Raw genomic sequence first — 26,142 nt, 5'->3', positions numbered from 1 at the left:
GAGCATGCTTCTCTTTGAAGGGAAGGACACAGGTGACAGAATGTCCTCCAGTAGAGAAAGGGCAGGAAGGAGGGAGTCCCTACTGAGGGAAGCAAGGCCCCAGCCCAGATGCCAGCAGACAGGAGACAGGCGCTATAGGGAACGTGTGAAGGAGCTAGGCTTCCACACGGAGGCTTGGGGTGGCAGGCTATGCTTACAGCAAGAGCAGGGCTGACACCTGAATCGTGCTGGCTTCCCCCTGGAGAACGCTTTAATGAGGTTCACAGCTGTAATATCACAGAACGAGCATTAACAATGCTAATTACCTAAAGTTTAGCCAGAGAACATTCTCAACCCACCCACCTTAGGGACACACTTTTGTTCTGGCTCTGCCAGGCTGGGTTTTACCAGGAATCTGTGACAGGAGAGCACTGGAGTGGGACAGGATGGGGGTGGGCGGGCCAGTGAGCACTGCAAGAGAGGACCAAGTCACCTCCCCCGGGGGTGACTTGTGTGTCCTGTGTCCTGCTGCTCTACTCAAGAGAAACCCAAAGAAAGAAGCCTGGTGGAGATTGCATCCCCCTTGGAGAGAGCTGGGAATGGATGGATTTAATCTATATGCACCTGGCAGACATTGGGGCCCCGTCTCATCAACATGTCGTCTTCTGCAACCTCAGAGGACACCCCTGTGCCTCTCCAACTATCCAGTCCAAAGATGGTTTTAAATTGTTACATGGCCCTTTGTTCTTTCCTCTGCAACGTAGCCACCAATATGGCACAGAGCCACTCAGAGCTGTGCTGGCTAAGAGTGTGAGTCGAAGTCTGAGGTTGGGGGACGTTCTTTCCTCCCCTCTCCCCCAGAGCATCTGGGAATCACTCAAACCCATTCTAGACTCCCAGGACTCTGAAGAATGGATTTAGATCAGCTTAAGCCTCAGGCATCCCATCTCAAGGGACTCCATGGAAGACAAGTTTGTCCTCTGCTCCCAGAGGGCCTTTGACTCAGGTGAACTCTGGGGACTGGAAGATAGGCGTGGTTAATGTGTGTATATACACCTCGATCTGCTTGATTCTACCCAAACCTGCCTGAATCTAGGGCTGGATTTACTGAACTCCGTACCTGTGTCTGTAGAAGTCAAAAGCCGACTGGACACAAGATGTGGGATTGCCTACTTCTCTCCAGTGTCCTTTCTGCTGACCCAGGGAGGGAAAATCGCTGCACGACTCTACCCCTTAGACTGTCCCAGTCAGGGTATGGCAACACCAATATCCTATCCATGGTTCTCTCTCTTTAGACCTCTCCCCAACAATCACCGTCACCACGCCATGCCTTTTCCTCTTCAGAATGACCAAGCAGAGGGGATCCGGTCTGTTTAGAAAGCTTTAACACCATGTGCAGCCCTCTGCCTTCTCTCCCCTTCATCCCTTTAACTTCCTAGAACAGTGGCTCTCAACCTTCCGAAAGCTGCGACCTTTTAATACAGTGCATGTTGTGGTGACCCCTCCCAACCATAAAAGTCCTTTTGTTGCTACTTCATAACTGTAATCTTGTGCTGTTAAGAATCATAATGTAAATATGTGTTTCCCGATGGTCTTTGGTGACCCCTGTAAAGGGGTCATCCAACCCACAAGTTGAGAACCACCATTCTAGAACCTCCTATGGCTTCTTTGCTTTACTTATTCATGATTCAAAGTACAACTTGTTTTGTAAAGCTTGCTCTATGCCCCTCATTCACTGATTGCTGTGGGTTCTACCTTCAGGAGTCCAAATTCCCCCATCAAAGGCTCACCTGCAAAAGGGTTGCTTGACCCCAAAGGGCTTACAACCCACAGGTTGGGAAACGTCGTCTTAGAGCAACACAGGTTTCTGGTCCGTGTTTGTAACTTTTCTAGATCTGGCAGACCGGAGCCCATGTATTACCTCCTCCAAAGCCCTGTCTCAACAGTCAGTGGGATAGACTATCTCAGTCCAGATAGGCTGTTGTAACAAAAAAGACTGGGGGAGGAGGGACTGTAAACAATGGAATTTGTTCTAGAGGCTGGACAGTTCAAGATCAGGGCATCAGAAGATCTGGTGTCTTGCTAGGATCCCACTCCGCATAGATAGCCTTCACCGTCCTCTATCCCCCTATGGAGTCCCTCTTGAGCATCCTTGAGAGGGGCACTCATCCCATCAGGAGGGCTTTGCCTCTGTAACCTAGTCACCTCCCACTTCCTAGTACCATGACTGAGTGGGGAAATCAGTATTTTAGGGAGGCACAGCATTCAAAGCACAGCAAACTGGGATGCAGCACTCGTGTCCCTGGGGTTAGAGCAGAAACATGCATAGCCCTCCACGCAGACAAAAGCCAGCACATGAGTGTGTGTGTGTGATCTTTTCCCGCCTGGACTTTGTTTTGAGCCCAAGTCCCCACGGTGCTGGAATCAGCATTTTAACTGCAAGCTCAGCTATCACCTGAGGCACTTTGGGTGAAGGCCTGGCCTTTCTCCTCTTGCCCCTGGATGTGGACACCCTCCCTCTCTAGGGAAGACTTGCCAGCCTGCTCAGTGGCCTGTATCTACAGCAACAATCAATGGCTCCTCTGCTGAACCAGCAGGCCCTCACTGTGCTGAGAAACTCGGAGGCTGAAGGCAAGAACATGGCTCCCACTGCTGCACCAAGCTGTGCACCCGACTGTAGTGCACCTAATTCTTCCTGAGGCAGGCGAGCACGTGATTCCTGCTAACAACAGGCTGACTGAGACCGTCCTTTTAGCCTCCTTGGTGACCCTTGGAACTGGCTCCAGACCCACTGTATTCTGTCTTTTGCCAGACTCCGGGACAAGACTGTCAGCCTCAGGAGGGGCCTTGTTTTGTCCTCTTAGCTGTGTCCCTAGAGCCCAGCTCACAGTTGAGGTTTGACTTCCTATTTGTTCATATTTAATTTAGTTGTGGAAGACTGGCTCTTCACTTGAAGTCTTGGGAAACTACTTCCTGTGTGGACCAGGAGTCCCGCTGCCGCAGCAGGAGATAAGCAGATTCTGGCCCTTCTCTGGGCAGGTGCTTCTTGTGCAAGGTCTCTCTCTGGCTCCCTGCCTGCCACAGCCATCAGTGCCTCTTCTGGAAGGCAGTTTCCAGCCCTAGGAGGGAGGAACAATTGGTTCAGCTGGCTTCAGCAGGGTCCTGACCTGGGGCCTCTCTCTCCCTCACCATGTTTCCAACATCTTCAGTGAATCACCTCTGAGTCATTGACCTCCCTCTCCCCAAAATTCCAGTGGGCTCCCTTCAGCATGCCCTGTGACCTCTCAAAGGAGCCTTCTGAACATGAGCAAGTGAGCCTCTGCAAATGAAACTACTGGTTGTGCCCTGAAAATTACACTGCCTGCTGTGCCCATGAAAGCTGCCTTGACCTTGGCTTGTATGTGATGGGGTCAGAATCCCGTCACCCACCGGCAACAACTGAGACCTGGAATAATTCATTGTGCTTCTCTGAAACCTGGCGTGTGCGTGTGTGTGTGTGTGTGTGTGTGTGTGTGTGTGTGTGTGTGTGTGTGTGTGTGTGCATGCGCACTCACTCTGCACACACACACAATGCAGCCCCTGTACATCCCAATGTTTGTAAGTTATGCTTTGTGATGGGCCTTTTAAAGATGGGAAAAAAAATAACCAAGAGTTTCTGAGAGGTCTAAAGCTTTTATTTGTTTACACATTCTCTAAACTGCAGACAAAAGGTTTGCTACATGGATAGTCAACACTGCTAATCAGTCACAGAACAAGATACTAACCACAGCAAGGAGAGGCAGGGGGCTGTGGCTCAGTCTTTACCAACGTGCAGGGGTCCTCTGAGGGGCTGGGATATCCAGTGATTCTGAGGTAAAGGCTGCTAGATACTCATATGCTTAGCCATTTGCTCAGGTTCTGACGTCTCCAAGGCCTCCCTCCTGAGTCAGGGCAGGAGGAAAGACAGGGAGGGGGAGGGCCCTGGCACATAGGCAGTCCTTCCAGACAGCCGGCTTTCCAGGTAAGCCCCAGTCAGAGAGTTAAATCCAGATATGGGCGAATTCCAACCTTCAGATTCTCTTGGAGCTCCTTGCAATGTGCCAGCTCTCTAGGGAGTCAGAACCAGTATGTGTCCTTGGGGTAAGGGAAGATAAGCACGGCCTCCTTTCCAATACTGAAATACCAAGAGATCCCATACATCCCTTAGGCAGGGTGGGGACAGCACAGCACCTTTCACGATGGGAGTCACAAGACCAAGACTTGATACATGGGAGAAAAAAGCATCCCCAGAGGACGGAAGGACAGGGGCACACACAGCTATACATGTGCAGTCCCAACACACCTGGAAGAGGGGGGAGGCGGTGGAGCTGGGGTTGGCCGGCCTTCCTGTCTGTTTGTTGCTGTGCTTGCTCTTCAAAGCAGCAAAGCAAGCTGGATGGAAATTCATCTTCGGCCCATTACACCCAGCTTCCCAAATCGGCAGCCCTTTTCTGTAACCTCGTGGAAGCTGTGCCAGCCCACATCCTGTGCACCGGAGCTAAGCAGCTCAAGGCAAAAAAAACTCTAGGTTGTTCAGTCAGCAAGAGGCAGCGTGGTGCTGGGTCCCAAGGTCCAGTGGGGAAAAAATGTTCAAAGGCATAAAAGGAAGATCTTCATTCGCAGAGATTGCCAGTGATGGAGGCCGACGCTCTTGGCCATCCTTGTGTGATGAAGATCCTCAAGGCGCTGAGGGAGTGGTGAGTGAGAGATAAGCAAGCTTGCAGCAATACGGAGGAGGATAAAGTGCCCGGATGGCGTCTCTCCCTTGTGCCCACTGGAAGAAGTGTGTATCACACCTCAGCCAGGTCAATAGGTACCAGTGGAGATCCCATGATTCCCGAGGTCACGAGACCATCACCAGGGACTGAGAACCCTTTCCCAAATGCAACCCAAAGCAGTCTAGGGTGGTAATCCCCAAGGCTGCAAGACGTCCAGGGTCAGCTCAGATACTAACAGAGACACGAAGACTTAAACCAGCTCTTTCCCAAATGCCTCACATTCCTGACTTAACTCAAGACCTCCGTGGATCTCTGGAAGCCCATGTAGCTATGAGATTCCTCACAAGACATCTTTCTCTCAAATCCTTCCCACCCTACGGACCTCCTGCCCAAGCTCACTCAGGAAAACCCTTACCAAAGCCACCGAGCCAGCCTTTCCCCGATGGGAGACACAGTGGGGATTAGCCAACCAGAAGAAGAAAATCAATTCTGTGTATCTTCCCGTGGAGATCTTCCACATCTTAGCTATCAGGGATAAAGTGTTATTTGAAACTGGGCCTTAAGGTTGTCCTCAGCCTAAACACATGTAGGGCAGGGAGGAGACACTGGGTAGGACGTAGTTCTGGCCCCTTCTCAAATGGACTGTCACGTGCACAGGCCAGTCACTCCTCAGATTTGCATTTGCTAACTGTCCAGCAGGCCAGCCTCAGGATAGGAAGGGGTCTGAGAACACTAGAGTGGAGATGGGGAGAGGGGGTCCTCTCAGAGCTTGGTCCACTAGCTCTGGGGATCCCAGGTCCATTGTGAATTCAGGGGCAGGGAGCTCATAGTCTGCTGCCAGCTGCCTGAGGCCTGTGCCACCAGTCTGGCTTGGACAGGATCCAGGTGGGTGGCCTTCCCTCATGCTTCCATACTACGCTATCACTAAGGACAGTGAGGAGCTAATGATTCAAAGGAGATGTGGACCAAAAGAACCCTGCCTGGCAGCTTTCAAATGGCTCAAACTCCAGTATGTGTTTCTTGTTCTCTGGCACTTTAAAATCAGATTCACAGCCAAGCTTCATTCTGGCTGTCCCTAGGGACCCCACAGTCCCTCCTACTGAGGGCTGTGTCCTCCCAGGGTCCAGAAGAGCCTTCTCTAAGACCATCAACAGCTAAACCTACAGTTGCTTGTGAACAGGCCTCCCCCAAGGTGAGCATTTAGCTGGCAAACAAGCCTGGTGTGACTCCTTGGGGGAATATCTGAAAGCTAAAACCTGGTTGTGACACGTGCAGAAAGAGGGGGAGAGGAAAGAAATTCTTTGTCCCCAGCGCTGTCAATATCGACAAGTTGGAGTCAATGAAGCCTGAGCTAGGATGTGAAGAGCCGCTGGCCAGGTGTACTGGAAATGCCTGATGCTGGGCCGTATCCACATAAGCCAGCTAGACCCTAACAGAAACTGGTCCCTAGAGGCTGAGCCCAAGCCAGCAGGGCTTCAGTGGGTGTCCACTCAACTCAGGCATGAGCCAGTTAATTCTCACTACTGATCATACCCTGCCAATTACATCTCCCTGACCTTCACTCCAGAAATCCAAAGATAGCATTTGGAGCTATAACCTCAGATTCCATGACTGTCTGACACACTTCAGCGAGGTACCCCCATTCCTCATCTCCCTGACTCTGATGCTAAAGACGAATACTTTCCATGGCATCTCTGAGCTAAGGATATGTATCTTCTATGGCAGCTAGTGTTCGGGATAACAAATCAAAACAAGGAGGCTGGGACCAGTTGTGTTCTCCCTAACTTCCAGAAGGTGGAAATAACCAGATGTTTCTACCTGCTCATCATATGAACATATGTGCAAAACAGAAATTAACATACATACGTATAACCAACCCTTTCCTGGTGGTAGGATATTTAACAGGAGTTCCAGGAATATTTTTACGTTTACAGCCGATAATGTAATCCAAAGGCTGGGCAAGGGTGAGGTTGTTTTTCCAGCCCCTGCAGACCAAGTCCATTGCTCTGCGCATATCCAGCCCCCTGCCAAGTGCCTCAGCCGGTACCAGCTTGCCCAGCGCTCGCTCTTGGCAGGCAAGAGATGTGTTCATCTGCCTCCAGGGAGAAAAGTAACCAGGGTGGACAAGCATGGAGGACACAGCAGCAGCTAGGCTGGACATCCTTTCCCTTGCCTGACAGGGGAGCACAAATGCTTCTAAGCACTTGACCATTTGTTCCAAAAGCACGATTCGCCTGCTTCCCCCAAATGCCACGTGGACCTGACACACTGGCAAGCTAGGGCTCCCTGCTGACCCAACCCACCTGCTCCACATCATCTCTGCCCCGAGATTCTGTTTTCATGCTTCACTCCTATATTATCCGGCCATGTTTCTTTTGCTTTATTTCCCCCAGTCCTTAATTTAGACTTCTTCAACTACATGTTGAAAACGCACAGGGGTGTATTTTTCTTTCATGCTGCTGTTTCTTCCAGCCACCACGGCACTCTTTAGCATTTGCATGGCTAGAGGGAACACAGGGCAAGGGCAGAGGAGGGAGGAGGCAGGAGAGGAGGAGAACGGAGGTCACCGGAGGTCACCGTGGGGAATGAACAAGAAAGGGCAGGCAAAGTCAAGAGCGACCCAGGCCTAATTCCAGCCATACTGTCTTTGCACCGTTTTCATTACATAGTTGAGGCTTCCTCTTCTTCTCAAATCCTCGCTGTGTCTCCCAAATAGGCAGAGGTGGGGGAGGGGCAAGGTGGGAAGGGCCAAGAGCATCCCTCTGTGGGAATCTAGTGGTTGTTTAGACTGGGCACTGGAGTCTCTGGCTGTGGAAAACCTCTGGGACAGTTAAGGGACATCTTACCTGGTTGCTCCTGGCTCTCCCACTGCTCTTGGATCAACACCAATGGCTTTCTTCGGGTCAACACACACACACACACACACACACACACACACACACACACACACACACACACACACCCTGCTCTCGTTATCAATATTAATAATAGCAACACAACAATAGAGATGAAGAAAGGCAAGCTAACAAGATAGAGTGAGTGGAAACGGTGGCTGGGATTTCTCGAAGCTGCCTGCTGAGGGATACAAAGGCCCCAGGGCCTCATGGGTCTTCTCTGTTTCCTACAATGTCCCTTCCCAGCTCCAGCTCTTAGATTTGCCAGACCCAGTGGGTGCCAACCTGAATGGCCATCTTATTTGCTTCCAGGCTAGAGGTCATTATTAGTAATTGTATCTCTATGGAAGAGGCTTCTGGCTGCCTGCCAGCCCAATACTGCCTTCCTCTACCATGCCCTGGGAAATGTCACCATCAGCACAAATGCTCCTGTTCATGGTGAGGCCCAAGATGGGGAAACTGTGGAGCATTCCTTGTTTAAGGTTGCTGGCTCCTCCACCTGAGGCTGCCATAGACTCCAACAGGGCACCCCTGTACCCCCTGGCCCTATGACACCCCTCACAGCTTCACAGATGCCGAGGATCACTTTTGATCAGTCAGGAGACATAGCCAGAGCCCACTCAGAACCCAGAGGAATCTAAGACACCCTGCTCCGGGCTTCCAGGTTTTTCTCCTCACAGGGAGAAGTTTCTGTCTCTTCTGAGAGATGAATTTGATGTAGAAATGGCAAAACAGGAGCCTCCCTCCCCTACTTCAGGGCTTCCTGAAGTTACTTCCTATGGGCCCCTCTCCTACAGCCCAGTTTGAACAGCCTGGCAGTTGAGCCTTCCCAGCAGCAACCGATATGATGCTCAAAGGGCCCATTCTGTTCATCTTCCTGCATCCTCCTCTCTCTCTTCCCTCTGACCTACTGCAGATTTCCCAGTCCCCTACCCCCTGTCCCTCCAAACACCAGAGGGTCCCCAGCCTCATTAGAAAGACATTTCCAGCTCTCAATCCATCCATCCTGCTGTTTCCACCCTCAAGGCAGGCAACCATGGCCTCGGAAAGAGGATCCTAGAGACCCCAAGCCCTGAGAATGCTGGGGAATGGGAAAGGAACCCAACTCACAGATGACCTCAATGGCAGTTGGGGCTGCAGTGGGGAGACTTGTGGATTCGGGACAAATAAAAAATATGAAGTCCTCCCCATTCCTCAGCGGTGACACAGATAAAGCTGAGCTAAGGTCCAAATGGGCAGCAGACAGTGGGGGACAGGGAGGTAGAGGCAAGGCTGTCTGTCCTGCCAGGTGGTAGGCAAAAGGCTGGCCCGGCCCTCCTGCTTCCCTTTCCAACTGCTAGAGTCGGGACCTGTGGGCCCAAGCCCTGCAGCAGCAAAGCCTGAAATTGCGGCCGTGCCCAAGGCTGGAGGCTAGCACCACGCTCACTCTGCTACCATCTGTCACTTGGCCCCAGCCAACCTAGACCAGAGGGGCCTCAGCAGCTGACGTCCGAATGTTACAAGGACACTCATTTGTGGGAGTGGGAAAATCCATGCGGACTCAGGCCAGAGCCTGGGGGTCCTTCCTAGTTCCACTGGGTGAGGGGCACCAGTCCCACCCTCCTTGCCCTTCGATGGCCCCCTTAACCAACATGGATCCAGAGTCCAGGGGGCCCAGAGAAAGGAGAGCTGGCTTTTGTCCACAACCAGGCCAAGGTCTGGCTTTTGTTTCTTTTTTTCAAACAATTTTGTTTTCCAGGACCAAAGGACTGAGGGAAAAGCGTGTTCTGATAATTGTTCACTCCCCTGTCCTGGCCCTTTGCTTACAGCCCCCTCTAGTACACTCTCACCCCTACTCAAGGCTCCTTCCCCTCTCTTCTCTTTGTTAGGTTTTGCCTGGCTTCCTCACTAACCCCTGACTCCCCTTCCCAACTCCAACTCAGGAATGCTGGCCTACTGAAAGGACACCAGTGTTCTACTCCTGCCTGAGCCAGGCCTGGGACCCAAACACTTCCAGTGGTAATGTGGGCATGACTGTGGCCTGGGAGCCAACTTCACCCTTTGGGATTTGGGGATTCCCTAAGGATGGACATTAGTGAACAGGAGGAGAGAGAAGTCTCACCTCAGCACTCCCAAACCCAGTGGCAGAGGGCAGGCCAGGAGGTTCTCAGGACCCTGCCTGGGCCACTGGCCAAGCAAGGCTGCCTCACACTTGCAGCTGGGAGAGGAAACCACGGCCCTCTTCCATGCTTGCTGCAGCCTGGCTGCCGATGATCTTTTCTTCTACCCACAGCAGAACGTAGGCTTCCTGAACTTGAAAAGTAACAATGATTGTTTTCTTCCTTAGAATACCTGGGCTTTTTAAAAGGAGGGCTGGAAGGAATTGTTCTTGAAGACTAAAGTCTACCATGAGTGGTACCCAGACTCCTCCCCCAGACCCTGCAAAGCCTCCCCCAACCTTCCCTGCAGAAGTGATCCTCTCCTCTCTCTCTCTCTCTCTCTCTCTCTCTCTCTCTCTCTCTCTCTCTCTCTCTCTCTCTCTCTCTCTCTCTCTCTCTCTCTCTCTCAGCTATCCACAGGAGGGCCTCTCAGGCTGAGCCCAGGGAAGCAGCTGCTCTCTCCACCTAGCCTGGGCTTCCTAGCTGGCCCGGAGGCAAACACATACCGCAGAGTCTAGGGACCTGCCGGTGGCTTCTGCCTCAGGAGGGGTTGAGAAAGATGACAGGAATGTCCGTTCTCATCAGGAGCACCATTCCTGTTCCTACACCAGGTTGCCTGTCCTGGATCTGCTGCAGGCCCCAGATGCAGGGTCTCAAAAGTGTCTAGACGGAAATAAGAGTTTATTTTCCGGCAGGAACCCTTCAGCCACCATATAAGGATAGAAGGCTGGAGAACGCTATAACCCTGGCGGGGATTAGAGGGGGACTCAACAGCATCATTCTTTCCCCTCAGTGACCTCTGCACAGAATGACAGTGGCTACCACAGGCGGGAGGCCCTCTTTTTAGCAAGGCCTACACCAAGATACTTATCAGCATTACTCTGCTATCCCTGCTAGATTTCTAAACAGGCCATGTTTCTCTACCTCACACACATGCGCAGTGAGGCTCAGAGAGGCAAAGCCACTTGGCCAGAGTTAACCAGCTAGAAAGTGACGCTACATTTAAACAAGAACATAGTGCCCTCTGCAGAAGTTGGCTCCCACTCCCAGTGGTTAATCATGCTGGTGTGTGTGTGTGTGTGTGTGTGTGTGTGTGTGTGTGTGTGTGTGTGTATTTCTGTCTGTCCGCATGCACATGCATTTATAGTATCTTCATCCTCAAGTCCCCAGCCTCTGAACACTTCCCATTACCACCCATGCCCAATCCTGGTCTCCATGGCCACAGCCCTGGCTTAGGAGCCCTGACCACAGATAACCTAGCCCTTGGCGTGTAAACCTCCTTCCATTAAAAGGAAGTTTCCAAGAAGGTCTCTAGCTTTGGCTAGAATCCACAAGAAGGTGGCTTCAGAAAGCATTTGGAGTTCCTACAGACAAGCTGGGCTCTGGTGATGGTTGTTTATATAACATTATACTTTGGGCCCCTCCCAATGTCACTGTGGAATAGAAAAGGCAAGTGTCAGCATTTCCATTTTACAGATGGGCAAACTGAGATTTGAGGATGCTAAGTGATTTGTCCAAGGTCATACACTACTCGGGTAGAGGGGACATTCGAACCCTGAACCAGTGATTCCCGCGCTCAGAGAAAGTGGATACCAATTTTACTTTACCAGCACCTTCTTTTTCCCACACAGGAGGTGGCTCTGTCACACCCTGACAGGGCATCTCACAAGCTGATCTGCTCTCCCCACTTTCTGCATGGGGAACCACACTGAAGCCTCCGAAACAGAAAGGCTGAGCCCATTTTGCAGGACTTAGTGAAACAGAAGGGAACCCTAAGCGCCTTCCTTATGTCACCCAGAGCTCAGCTAACCCCAGCACTGTGGGCAAGCTCCAGCTGGTGCCTTGACTTGGCTAGGGAAGCCTGTTCCCCCTCAGCTTGGGTGGGCAGAGCAAGCATGGCTGGATATAGAACAGGGAGCACCCCCACCCCATCTGCATGTCTATAAAGAACGGACTCATGCACACCCCAGAAGGGGACCTGTCAGGTCTCAGAGCCACAGTTTGGGGTTTTGGACTTGTTTTTTCCCACTTTTAAGCCAGTGTAGCATTCCAGAACATTTGGACCTTTTTCCCCCCCTAAATTTAATTTAAAACAAATGCCCAACCAAATAATTAGCCATTGAGGAGATCCTGCTTTAGGTTTTGTGGGAAGAGAGAGTAAGCCAGCAGAGTCTAGGGAGGAGATGTGCCACTCTGTGGAGATGGGCTATCCCTGCAGCCCTTCCCTGGGCCTTTAGAATCCACACAGGCTCAGCAACCAGCAGGAGGAAGAAGAGAGCTTGTGAGGAAGGCAGAAATGCTGTCTGGACAGGGGCCCTTTAAATGAGATTATTATGTATGCATGTAACTAGCTCTGAGGCCACAGGGCCTGCAGGAGAGTGACCCCCACTCTCTTGCCACAGGTCACTCTGCAAAGGAGTTGGGGGGAGGGCACACCACTTGGCTCCATGCCAGGCTGCCCTGGGTCCAGGTGCCAAGAGCAATTAGCCAGGGGGAGGACGACTCCTGCGGAGTGGCGGAGGCAGAGGCAAGCCTGCATCTGGGCAGAGTGGCCCAACTAGCCCAGGTCTCCAGGGGCTTCTTCAGGAGCTGAAGACTAAAAATAACTCAGGCCTTTGTTGCAAGCTGCTGGACCACGGCGGCGACGGAGCTGATTTCAGGGAAGCAGAGCATGCGCGAGGGTCCTGCTCACTGAGACCTGCCCTTTGGGCAAATGATTTTTTTTCTAGAAATATGTCAATCATCATGCTGTTGCTGTGATTCAAAGACAGCCCAACCCACGCCAGCCCACAAGGCTGTCATCCGACACACAGAGTTCTCGGAATCTAGGCCTCCCTACCTCTTTCTCTGGAAACTTTCTTATTTCAAACGGGAGTCCAGCTCATAGCGGGGGAGCTTAAGGTACAAGGTGAGGGTTCTGAATCATGGCCACCTCGTCACAAGTAATCACCACACTCAATGATCTAGTTAAGTAATGATCCTCTCTCCTCCATTCTGAAGTTTCCAGTCACGTCACAGTAGTCACTGGCAAACACATACTCCACAGAAGGCGGAAATTGCCCGGGAAAGGAATTCATAGTGTAGCATTAACACTGAAGGGTTTCTCAAAGCTACACACTCTTTCCTCCAACATCAGACCATTGAATGGGCAGCCTTTGCCCACCTCTCTGATGCTTGACTCCCACCAGCGGAAATTGAGCCAGGCCTTGACACTCAATTCAGTCGGGAGGCACCGGGAATCTTCAGCACTTTTCTGTGTTTGTAAACTGTGGTTTGTCTCACCTCAAGGACACCACAGTCCTGAAGGTCAAAGAACAACTGGGTCCCTTGCCAAGTCTCTCTTGATGAACAGCAAATACTAACTGGTTATGCTGGAGTCCCAATTTTTCCTCCCATCTCTCGGACCCTCTCCACCCCTCATCAAATGGTGGTGCAGTGGATCAAAACCATCCCAGCTGAGGTTTGAAAACTGCAACTCTTCTTAAACAAGAGGTTTCCAAGCTCCATCTTCAAGATGGCCTCCAAACGTAGACATTTCCAGGGAAGCTTGTAATAAGTGACAACTTCTCCACAGCATTTTGTTCCTCTGTGAAAATTTAGGATGAAGAGCCTAAGCTAAGGGTGAAGAGGCTGTGTGAAGGGATCTTGAAACACAATAGGTTTAAAACACACACACACACACACACACACACACACACACACACACACACACCATCAACACACAAGTGATTGGTGAGCAGTCACAAAATGGCTTCCGCTAAAATGAGAAGCAATGAGAGGGATGCACTGTGAGGGTGAATGTGAAGAAGATTCCACAGGGCTGGGGCTGGATTGTTCTTCCAAAGTGCAAGCTCCCTCTGGTAGAAATGAGGAAGGACTGGCTGAAGTACCACGTGTGAGGCTGGAGGTCACAGGCAGGGCGGTAGGTGAGTAGAGACCTTGCCCTCTCGGTTCCACATGTCCATGCCCTTCTGTAACTATTCATTTTCCTTACAGTTGGTCTGTGTGAATATGCGGGAGGAGAGCTCCATCTGGATCAAACAGGACTCCAGTTCAGCCTCTCTGGTGGCATGTCACATTCTGTGACCTGAGGCCCTAGGCCTGACAGCCAAAGGCTGAGGCTTTCTCTTTGAGCAGCTCCCAGCATAAATGGCAGCTCCAGCTTCCTGTAAGAGACAATATAGCATTAGCAGCAGCCCTTCTCCCAACTGTTGGGCCCCAGCCTAATGACTTTAACGTCTGATAACGCCTATTTGCCTTTGACTTCCATAATTCAGAGACCAGGTCTCAGTCCTGAAGGCGTGTGACGTCCACTGCTCAGTGCAAAGTGAATGCTCAGAGATATCAGAACTATATAAAGAGCCCCATCCCTTTGTCACACCTCTTAGCCATCCTTGGTACACCTGTACTAGTTCCCTTGGAAAGTCACACCTCACCACTGTTGCAACCACCCATCTGAGAAACACCTCCCATGCCTCAGTTTCCCCATATGTCATTTGTGAAGTTACACCTAACCTCACAGGACTATGATGATTAAATGAGACAAACCATGAAAATCCCTTAGCACAAGGCCTGCACCATAGTAAAGGATCAGTAAGGGGTAGGCGTGGTAGCTGTTGTTATTGTTCAGTTCATCATCATCATTACCTTCTGGGGGCTCGGCCACTGGGGGATTTAAACAGTACATGTGATAACCACGGTCACAGTCATCGCAGAAGAGTAGCTGGTCCTGGCAGATACAAAAGGGGTAAAGTGGGGAGGAAAGAGATGTCATTACTCAAGGACAGTGTCTCCCCCCAACTTATTCCTCTATTCTTATTTCCATAAATCAACTTTCCAGGCTCCATTTGGGGTCCTCACTGTCCCTTAAACATAGCTTATACTTTATCAACATCTGAAAATTGCCCTCTGACTCCCCAATTATACAAATCCTTCATCACCTTAGGGTTCTTCTCAACTCATTATCTTAGAAGTCTTCCCTGATGGCTACCTTACACTTAGGCTCACAGAAATTCCTTGTCCTGGACTCCCATGGCCAGTGATGCTGTGGATTTCTCTGACCCCCACCCCATGGCAATGACCTAATAATACACGGATTAGATTTCCGCTCTTCCCATCTGTGCACTGGGCAACAGCTGAACTGGGTGATAATATCCATTGCGTCTCAGAGCTCCTTCAGGATTTCAATGTAGGTGTTAAGAAAAAAACCTCTTCCCCGGCTGGAGGCTGGAGCCCAGCGGGAAGCAAGAGATTGGTTGGTTCTAGAAGGAGAAGCTAGGTGAAGGATTCTAAGAAACTGAAGTAAGGCCGTGGCAGGGCAATGAGGAAGCAGTCACTGACTGGTGTAGTTGCCTGGGCTGTGGCATAGTTAGCCACTGAGACACAGCCAGGAAAGAGGACATTGGGGTAGGAGAGAGAGGACAGCCTCAACTGGAGATCCAAGGTCACCAGGGGGCTGGAGGCTGTCCTGGAGGCTGGAGATTAGGACAGAGGTCTGGGCCCAAGATATGGATTTGGAAGTCGCTGGTAATAAGTTGGCAAGTGGAGGTCCTAGGAGAGAAAGTTCAGAGTGTATGACAGCAGACGCCTCTGAAATGGTTTTCATGGAGGGCTGTCCCTGAAATGATACACACAGTTTTGAATACAGGTAGAAATGGGTATTTTGAGAAAATGTGTATTTCTGAAAATAGAGTGAATCCATGGCTTTCACGGAAGTCTCTGAAGTCTTTCCCCAAGGAAAGCCAAGAACACACACTTTCACCATTAAGGGACAGGAGAGACCAAAGGGACCAAAAGAAGCCCAGGCAGGGAAGAGGGTGAAAACCAACACACCAGCTTGACTCCCAGGAGGTACACCATGGCATCAGAGCCTAAAGAAGCTGTAGGACTATATAATTTGGATATATAATTGTTGTGATATGAAGAGAAGTAATATTAGTGATGCATTAAGGACATCAATAATCCCTACCATAGCACTGACACAAGGCTCCAGAAAAGGAGGGATACCATAGACTGGACTCCCCTTCCCCACAATTGAAGTATATGAGGGCCCAAGCACATCTGTCGTGTGTAGTTGTCTAGAATCCTTTCATTTCTTTCCCATCTACTTTTCAGGGCAGTGTTTGCTCATGCTAATGCCCATGAAAAAGATCATCTTAAAGGAGATCTAACTCCTAAATCTAAGAGGCTGGCTCCACTGACAGCTACAGTGCTAGTGGGATGGCAATCTCATTCTGGGATCTGTAGGAGACCTTGTGAGAAGATCCCCAATGTCCCGGCAACCACCCTACTCATTTGTGGACCCCTATTAAGGCTCAGTATTAACAATTTCAGTAAGACCAAAGTCTAGAAGCAACCCAAACACCAGCCAATAAGAGACCAGCTACATAAAACCAACAAAGAACCATGAACCCCTAAGGATGGGGATTGTGGCTATAGATAGCTGTGGAATGACTTCTAGGATATTCAGTGGAAAAAAATCAGAATGGAGAAAACATACCTATCTCTTACCATTTAGTTATGGGTTCAGTATACAGCACACATGCTTACATTTAAACATAATGTAAAGACAAACTTGGAAATTTTTAAGAGGTCATCTGTAAGCAAAGAAGGAAATTAAGTTTGGAACCAGAAAATGGAAACTAGGTTTTCTTGACTACGTCATTCTTTCTAGATTTCTTTGTGGAACTATTTTATATAGTCATAAACCAAAATTAAAATCTTACTATATCCTTAAAAGGAAATTCTTCATAAGTGAATATACTTGTATATCTAGCTACACAACTACAAACAGAAAGTATTTGGGGTGATGACATATCTTCTTTATTTATTTTTTATTTGTGTTTTCTTTTGATTCAGGGTCTTGCTGTGTAGCCCATTCTGGCTTCAAGCTTGTGAACCATCTGCCTCTACCTCCAGAGTATCCAGCGAACCCATGATCTTAACAACCAAGCTAAATGTAAACGTGTGTGAATATTTTTCAGCAGTTATATTATTGATGATAATATTGGAACTGGTTAACTACCTATAGCTAGTTGCATGTGTATCAAATGTGTGATTGTGATGGTACATTGAAAAGCAAAATATTTTACATGCTGAAGGAAGGAATAGACATGAGATCAATGAATTAATAGAAAAACCACATGACTAGTTCTAGTTGTAATCTAGAAGTATTTGAATAGATAGATAGTGTATTTTGTCTTTTAAGTAACAAAAATATGTTCTAGATCTGCTATTGAAAAATGTTCTGAAGCCGGGTGGTAGTGGTGGAGCATGCTTTTAATCCCAGCCCTTGGGAGGCAGATGCAGGCATTAGATCTCCGTGAGCTCACGGCCAGCCTGGTCTTCATAGAGCATTCCAGGCCAGTCGGGGTTATACAGAGAAACACTGTCTCGAAAAACCAAAAAAGAAAAGAAAAGAAAAGGTTCTGAAACAATGATAAACACAGTAAACCTTAGCCCCTCCAGACCAGCAGTCTTGGGGAGACGGCTGCTTTCAGACTGGCCCATGAAGTGTGTAGATATCTTCCTTTGTCCAAAAGCAAGGAAGCTATCAAAAGCTCTCAGGACAGTGTCGAAAGGGCTCAGTCTCCAGCCTGAGTGTTTCCATGGGCCAAAGAGAAGTTTAACTGCAGTGGATGGAAGCAAAACATATTTAAGTTCTTCAGTTCATACAGACAATATTTTTAAAACTTAGTCCCTTTGGAAGATGTTAAGGAAATTGACAATTTTATTTATTTTGATACCATTTTAGACTTAGAGAAAAGTTGCAGAAATGGTAGTTTCTCTATTCTCTATCCAGATCTCTCAAATAGTAACATCTTACACTTCAGGGTAAAATTACAGAGTGGAGATTGTCATTGGTATAATGTTATTAACTGGCCTATGAAAGGGCTTTAATTTCCTCCATTTCCCCACTTGTTTCCCCTTTCCCAGGATCCTACATACCATTTACTTTTTTGTCAGTTTGTCATGGTCTTTAATTGTTCGGTTTTTTTCTTTTACTTATTCATTGGAGTCAGTTTTCTCTTTCCACCGTGTGGGTCCCATGGACCAAACTCCAGTCCTCGGGCTTGGAGGCAAGTGCCTTTACCCCCTGAGCTACCTCACAGGCCTTCTTTGTTTGTATTTGGGGGGACAGGGTTTCATGTAGCCCAGGCTGGTCTCAAAGTCACCATGTAGCCAAGGACAACCTTGAACTCCTGGTCCTCCTCCTCTGCCTCCAAGTGCTTGTTTACAGGTGGGAGCTCCCATACCAGATTACACAATACTGGAGACAGAACTCAAGGCTCCACATGTGCTAGGTAAGAACTCTACCAAGTAGAGCTATGGCCCCAGGTTTACTTGGGTTTTCTTTGTGTCCCTCAGTCTGTGACAGTCCCCCAGTTTATCTCCCATTACCTTGACACTTTTTAATTAATAAATTCCATTCATTGATGATGTCATGCATATTTATAATGTATTCTGGTGAGGCTCCTCCCAGCCTCTCTCATTTCTCTCCCACCCCTGTCAACCCCATTCTACCTTACGAATCTCCTTCTCCCATATTCATTCATTCATTCACTCATTCAACTTCTTGTTTTATTTTGTGCCCCACAGAGTTTAACTGGGATATCTGTGTGATCCTAGGTTTGAACTATCCATTAGAGTCTGGTGGGCTCACCAGTCAGCACATGACTGGATACAATGCCCACCTCATTCCAGAATCCGTTAGTCGCTAATAGTGCAGTGGTAGCAGAGTCCTGTGGGTCCCTTCCCATCCACAGCTGACTGCTGGAAAGGCCTTGTTGTGTAGACCCAGGGCCAGTGCACAGCTGCTCTGAGTCCATGGCTTCCATGGCTTCCATGGCCGTGTCCTGCTTGGAAGATGGTATGTCAGGGCCCTTCCCCTATCTTTGGTGCTTACATTCTTTCCACCCTGTCTTCCGCAATGTTCCCTGAGCCTGAGGAGGGTGGTGTAAATGTTTTCATCTAGGGCTGAGTCCTCCACTGTCCTTTTTTCTCAGCATCTTATACCACCATGTGTCTGCATTCACCTCTGTCCACTATAAGCAGAGACTTCCCTGATTACAGCTGAGGGAAGCCTTTGTAGGCACACACAAACGTTAGGGAGGCTGTTTATGCTCTCAGGAATTTGACACTTTTGAAGAATACGGGTTGGGGATTCTATAAACATCGTTGGATGTCTTGGACGGATCTCTTCCCATATGAAGACGGAGGTGTGTAAGCATTTTTGGCAAGACCATCACTAAAGCTACATTCTATCTTTCTCATTGCTTCATATCAGGGTGTCACTGGAGGTGGTATGTCTGGTTACTTGCAATATCATCATATAGCTAGGGTGGTGACTGTCAGTGTGAAGTTACTAATTTTCCTTTGGTAATATGTAATTAGGGGCATATTTTGAGTTTATGCCAATATCCTGTTTTACACACTTTTACTCACTACATTTTAAAAAAATAACTTGATGCTTGCCTAACTGTGGGCTTGCTTATGGTTTCTCCTTCTGTATTTATTCATTGGAATTCCACTCTAAGGAAGTATGTACTGTCTTCATATTCCTCCCTCTCCCTCTCCCCCTCCCTCCCTCTCTCCCTCCCTCCCTCCCTTCCTCCATCCTTTCAATCTCATAATATAAGAAGGGATATTTGTGTTATTCTTTATGTTACAAGCCAACAGTATCATTATTTTCTATCTCAGTTGTTCCTAGATTAGGCCATTAAGTGTTCTTTCAGGTTGTTAGTTCTTGTGTTCTTTAGACACACACTGTCACTTTTTCTAGCACAGCCCCACTTTCTGACATCACAGGATATTCCAGGCATGTCCTATGTAGTTGGTACCCCATCCTGGCACCAGTCACTTCTCTAAGGATCTCTGGCTCTTTTCACTAGGGAATTTTATTTAGAATCAATCTCTGAGTGTTGGGTATCCTTGTTGCTTCTAGGTCCTTGCTAGGTTTGAAGATGAGTAATGCTCCCTAAGGTCTACATAAGCTTGGTACCCAGGGCAATGGTACTGGGAAAGTGCTGGAGACCTCTAGAGGTAGCGTCTAGTAGCAGGGCTTTAAATCACTGAAGATATACTTTGAAAGAGACTGTAAGACCCATTCATTCTCTCTCTCTCCTCTCTCTCTCTCTCTCTCTCTCTCTCTCTCTCTCTCTCTCTCTCTCTCTCCACTTGTTTTTGTTATATGAGCACTTTATTGTTACATGCTTTCCCCATTAAGTATCCTCACCAAAATCCCAAAGCAACTGGGCCACTTGATCTTGGACTGAAACTTTCATAACCTCCAAAATTATGGGTTAGGTAATTCCTTCCTCTTTATAAACTAATTGGCACATCGCTGTAGTAATGAGAAGCTGACTAACACAGCCCTCTTTGCCAACCTATTTAGGAAATAAATGTGTGCATCTATATCATTCATATATGCTTGACTGTGAGTTTACACACACACACACACACACACACACACACACACACACACACACACACACACACCAATCTAAAGCCAAAGGATTCAGGCTCCTCTCCTCCTCTTTTATGGTTATTCTTATTCTGGCACTTAGAACCATGACTCTCTGTCACAATATTCAGCTATTCATTTAGACATAAAAAGTCGCTTTCAGATTTACTAATCTGTATACCCATGAAAATAAATTTCTTAGCTGGGGTACAGCATTTGCGATGCAGCTGTGTCTGTCTTTAGTCTTGCAGCGCACAGTCAAAACACCATTTTCCCAAACTCCTTAGGCTAGTTCTTCTCTCGGCTCCTCAGTCTGGTTATGCTATCTGCTTGTTGTATAGAGGGAGTCATGGCTTACTGTCTGCTCCATTTAGCTCGTCTAGCCTCCTGATTAGCATTAAATATGTAGCTGTCTATGAAACTTACTCTTGATCCAAGCTATCCAAAATGAGTATTCCCAAGGCCATGTTGGTCCTCCCTTATCCCCATTCATTCCCACATCACTGTATTTCTCCTCCCCATTTCCATCCACTCCTGAAGATAATCACTCCCGTTACCTCCTTGTTTATTCTTTTACACAAGTGCACAGATGTATATGGATTTTCTTATATAGCCTTTTCCTTCCAATGAACGCAGCCTACCATCAATAAGATATTACTTTGAACTCTATTTTGTCCATGCATCGTGGAAATCATTACACATCCATGCACAGACATCCTCCTCATTCTTTATATATCTTCATTGCACAGCTGCACCAATATCTATTTGATCATTTTTCTATGCATGTACATTGAGGTTACTTCTGATATTATTTTTAATTAATAAACCACCTGCCAGACATATATTTCTGTAGTGGGGTGTATCCTTCAGGGTAGACTCCCACAGATGGGATGGCTCAGTCAAAAGTGAAGTATGTAGTAGTTTTGTTAGAGATCACCAAATCCCCCACCCCAGAAGGATCATATCACTTTGCACTCTCTCTAAATCTAGATGTAGGAGCTAGTTTTCCTATAGTTACATATGTTGTTATACTTGAAAAAATTTTGCCCATCAGACAGGTGAGAAATGGGGTCTTGGTTTTGCTTTGAGTTTCTTTAATTGTGAGTGTGTTTGAGTATTTATTTCAATGTTTAAGGATCATTTTTATACTGTTTATGAATCACCTTTCATGCATGTTTTTTCTTGTTTATCAAGTTCCCTGGTTCTCTGTCTCTCATTCATCAGAGCTCTTTATATCCTGGGGCCATTGGCCCTTCCCCTGCACCGGCTACAGACACCTTCTCCCCCGTCAGTCATCCTTTCACTGGATCATGGCTTTTGACTATGCAAATTTTCAGAGTCTAATTTTCCAATATTTCACTTCATTGTTTCTCTATTTTAAGGCAACTGGAAAACCTTTCCTAGTGTTTGAAATGAAAGAGGAATCTGGTGTTGGTCCAGTCTTAGTTTTCACATTTAAATTCCCAGTCTATTTGGAGATTGTTCTTATGTCTGGGTGTGAGGTATGAAGCTAATTTTGTCTTCTCCCAAACGGCTCCCCTATTGTCCCAGCATCATTCATTAAAAAGTCTATATTTGACACAGTAATTTTAGATGCAACCTTTATCCTATACTATATTCCCCTATGTAGGTGGGTCTATTCATAGGCTTTCTTTTCTCTTCCAACTGGTTTATTTGTCCACTTACATATCACTACCACACCATTCCACTCTGGGGGCTCCCCGAAAGATTCAATGTCTGCTAGTTCCTGTTTCCAGCACAGATTATCAGAATTTCCTTGCCCACTTTCTTTTCTGAGCCCAGGTGTTACATAGCCCAGGCTGGCCCAAAACTTACTACATAGGCAAGGATGATCTTGAAATTCTGATCCTCCTGCTTTTACCCGCCTCCGCAAATGTTAGGATCACAGCGTGCACTACTCTGCCTAGTTCCTACTGTGCTGAGGATTGAACCCAGGACTTCAGGCAAGCTAGAAAGCACTCGACAACAGAGAGACAACCCCAGCCCTTCCTCTGCTATCCAAACCCACTTCTTCTTCCGTAGGGACATAAGTATCGGCCTGTCCAACTCCACAAAGGAGGCTTGTTGATGTTGCTCCTGGTGTCCATTTGCAAATCAACACGGGCAAAACTGGTGTCTCTGTAGTGCTGAGTCTTTTTATCCAATGTCATAGGACACTGTTCCACCAGACCTTTATATTTTCAAACACATTAATTTTTTTGTTCATATAGACTCTGCACATTCCTAAATATGGCTTCTTGTTGCACTGTAAATATAGCAATGTTTACTAATTCGATACTTTTTACTTTTGCAAGATTCATTTTTAATTGTGTGTCTGTCTACGTGTGGGTATGTACACATGAGTGCAGATATTGGCAGAGGCCAGAGGTGTCTGATCCTTTGAAGCTGAAGTCACAGGCGGTGGTGAGCCACATGGGATAGATGCTCAAACCAGAACTCAGGTCCTCCGCAAGAGCAGTATATACTCTTAACCACGGAGCCGTTTCTCCAGTTCCTAGATTTCACTTTGTATATTCAAGTTAGCCCTATCGTTGATTCTATGGTTTCCCAGACATACTGCCACCTCACATGAAAATAGTGTCTTAATACAGGCTAAATATCCTGTATTTGAAGTGCTTGAACCCAGAAATGTTTTCAATTTGTGTGTATAGAATGAGGCATCTTTGAGTTGAAATCCAAGAAGAAAGACAAAATTCATGTGTTTCATGTATGCTTTACACACATATCTTAAAGGTGATTGTATGTAATATTTTTAAATGATTTTATGCTTGAAATAAAGTTTTGAGCAACAGAATTTTCCACCTGTGGCATCATGTTGGTAATCATAAAGCCCTGGCTTCTGAGCTCCCTGTGGACCAACAACCCTCAACTGGTATTGTCATCTGTCCTTGTGCCTCTAATCTGTGTCTCTTGTCAAATGGTGCTAACTAGTATCTCTACAAAACTATCGAATGCTAGCAGCATTGAGAGCATCCTTCTCACACCAAGTTTTTAATATTGATGGAACTACATCAAATATTTTCTCATTAAACATGATATGGGCTCAATTAGAAAATGTATTTTCTTGTGTTTAGAAGCAATCTTGTAGTTCATATTTTCTTGAGTGTTTTTTTATTTTCATGAATAGATGATGTTTTTGTTAAGATTCATTTTATTTTAATTATACATATGTATGTGCGTCTGGGACCAGGTATGTATTTGTCAAAGGAGGTGCCCCATAGGCCAGAAGAGAGCATTACCATGGAGCTGGACTTGTAGGCAGTTGTAAGCCACCTGACATGGGTGCTGGGAACCGAACTCAAGTCTTCTGCTCTTAACCATGGAGCCAATCTCTCAAGTCCCATGAATAGACAGCTTAATGATCATATTATTTTAAAAACTGATAAAGGAAAAAAGCAAGCACATATGCTGCCTTTTATATATGGTACCAAAGGGTAGCATGGGTACGTTTCTTACTATGGAATTACTCCAGATAATAAACAAAAGAAGAACCTATCAAGTAAGAAAGTGACTAGTTTGCAGCCTCTAATGAAATGGTCTCACTGAATGCCACATAGAGGTACCATCACAAAAAGAGAGACACCAAGGGCAACAGATGTGATAATATTTTATCTGTGTCCCCCAATAAAGTTTATCTGGGGATCAGAGGAAAAAGCCATCCACTATATTAAATATAGAAGTCAGGCAATGGTAGCACATGCCTTTAACCCTATCACTTGGGAGGCAGGGATCTGTCTGGATCTCTGTGATCCAGGGGTGGGAGGGCACACGCCTTAAATCCTAGCACTAACCATAGAGGTCTGGAGGTCTGTACAGACAGACAGGAAGTGACAGAGCTGGACAGGAAGAGGAAGTGATGTAGCTGGGTGGAGAGGAAATGAGATGGCAGAACAGAAAGGCATATAGACATGGGTATACAGGAAGTAGGTCTCTTTGACGGAGGATCTCCAAGTGGGTAAGAACGTGGCTGGCTTCTTTCTGCTTCCTCAGCTTTTCATTCCAATTTCTGGCTCCGGGTTTTTATTAATAAGACCTTTTAAGATTCATCTTACAAACAGACTCCATCAAAAGTGTGTACTGATGACCCCACAAGAATGCATTCAGAAAAAGGAAATCCTGGGAACTCCATTGAACAACTGTTTTGTAAGGTGGAGGGGACATCTATGTATTATTTGCAGAATGCAGACATTGAAAGAAACTCCAAGATACATCAACCGGCTGCAATGCACAGGCCTCATTTGGATCTCAATTGCAGCAAATACATTTAAGAGACAACTGGCTGAGTAGAAATATTTATTGGACATTTAATTATATTAAATAGTATTGATTTGAGGCGATAGCAAAATTTTGGTTATTTTCCATTAAAAAGTAGCTATTTGTCTTTTTTTTTTAATTATTATGTATACAGAAGAGGGTGCCAGATCTCATTACAGATGGTTGTGAGCCACCCTGTGGGTGCTGGGAATTGAACTCAGGACCTCTGGAAGAACAGTCGGGCTCTTAACCTCTGAGCCATCTCTCCAGCCCCAGCTATTTGTCTTTTTACAGGTAAGGATGAAATATTTACCCGTGAAGTTATACGATGACTAGGATTGAAAAGCAGGGCTAGGGAGATGACTCAGTTGGTAAAATACCTGCTGCACACCCGTGAGGACCTGATTGCAGGACCCCGACATCTAGGCACACACTTGACACCACAGCTTTGGGTCGAGGAAGCAGTGTCTGGAGATAAAAAGGATCCCTGGAACTCCTTGGCCATCTAGGCTAGCCAGACTGATGAGTCTTTGGATCAGTGAGTTATCAGTCTCAAAAATCAAGATGGGGAGTGATGGAGGAAGACAGTTGATATGGAACTCTGGACTCCACACGTACAAGCACATGTATACACACCTACATAAACAGGTACACACGGCACACGCATAAAGGATAAGATATTAGTACTTATGAAAAAAGACTGGGCACAGTGGCCATTGCTGAAGCTGGGATAGAGCACATCGGCTTCCTTATTCTCTCGACCTTTGTACATGTTTGAAATTGTCCATAACAAAAAAAAAAAAAAAAAGGTTAAGTGTCCTGCATTTCTTGCATTTTTACTATGTCATCCAGGTGAGATCAAGCACTAGAATGTGGTGAAAAACAGCCAAGTGCATCCCACCCGAAGCACTGGTCACCACCATAGTCACTGAACTCTGGAGAGCAAGTGGCCAGGCTGCCAAGGGTAATGGTCAAAAAGACATCCTCCTCTGCTGGTCACCTCTGGCATCTTTCCCTGAAGGCACAAAGACCCCAAGGCAAAAGTACAAGGGTCCCAAGGGCTGTAGAGGCTTCAAAAAGACTGTCATTTTCCCCAGAACCCAGTGCCTGGAGCTCTGTCTCCTTTCCACCTCTCAGAGGGCTCCCAGCCCCTTCTGTCTCTTCTTGACACAGGAATAACCCAAACTCACGTCGTTCTCCGAGGTCCCACACAGGATACAGGACTTGCATTCTATGCACTGCCACTTGTAGGTCTTGACCGCCTCGGTCATATTCAGAGTGAACTGCAGACAAGTTGGGTGACCTGAAAGAAGCCAGAAGCAATGGTATTAGGACAAAAGAGTGTGACTTCTACCCCTAACACCACCAAGTCCAGACACATCTTGGCAGGAGTATGGAGGAAGGCAGGTGTGGCACTGGCTGGGAAACAGACTGGGAGTCTGAATGGGGCTCTATTCACAGTGCTTACCACCTCCAGTCACGCCAGATAGAGGCCAAATGGAGAGATGGGTATGCACCTTCTTACTAAGTACCATCCAGTTCCTCTTCCCCCAAGAGCCGTGTGTCCCATAGGTGTAACAAGTAGAATAGAAAGCTGTGATCAGAGAACACTAAAAGGGATGATGTGGAGCACACAGTCCAAGGCAACCTGGTGGGAG

The 26,142-nt window shown here is 47.3% G+C and overlaps 1 protein-coding gene across 2 annotated transcripts in view; it reads right to left on the bottom strand.

Annotated features, from left to right (window-relative positions):
* Nucleotides 1-3,637: 3,637 nt before the first annotated feature.
* Dpf3 (double PHD fingers 3) overlaps nucleotides 3,638-26,142 on the bottom strand; it is a 297,137-nt gene continuing 274,632 nt past the window's right edge. For both annotated transcript variants that reach the window (XM_052739375.1, XM_052739376.1), the window contains exons 9-11: nucleotides 25,675-25,787; nucleotides 14,395-14,476; nucleotides 3,638-13,913 (exon numbers count right to left, since the gene is read on the bottom strand). In XM_052739375.1, coding sequence (XP_052595335.1) covers nucleotides 13,843-13,913; nucleotides 14,395-14,476; nucleotides 25,675-25,787 — 266 coding nt within the window. In that variant the 3' untranslated portion in view covers nucleotides 3,638-13,842. The remainder of the gene's footprint in view (nucleotides 13,914-14,394; nucleotides 14,477-25,674; nucleotides 25,788-26,142) is intronic.

Source organism: Peromyscus californicus, unplaced genomic scaffold (genome assembly GCF_007827085.1).
Source record: "Peromyscus californicus insignis strain IS unplaced genomic scaffold, ASM782708v3 Scaffold_15__1_contigs__length_86483966, whole genome shotgun sequence".
Taxonomy (NCBI): domain Eukaryota; kingdom Metazoa; phylum Chordata; class Mammalia; order Rodentia; family Cricetidae; genus Peromyscus; species Peromyscus californicus.
This window is presented reverse-complemented; position numbering and strand designations above follow the sequence as displayed.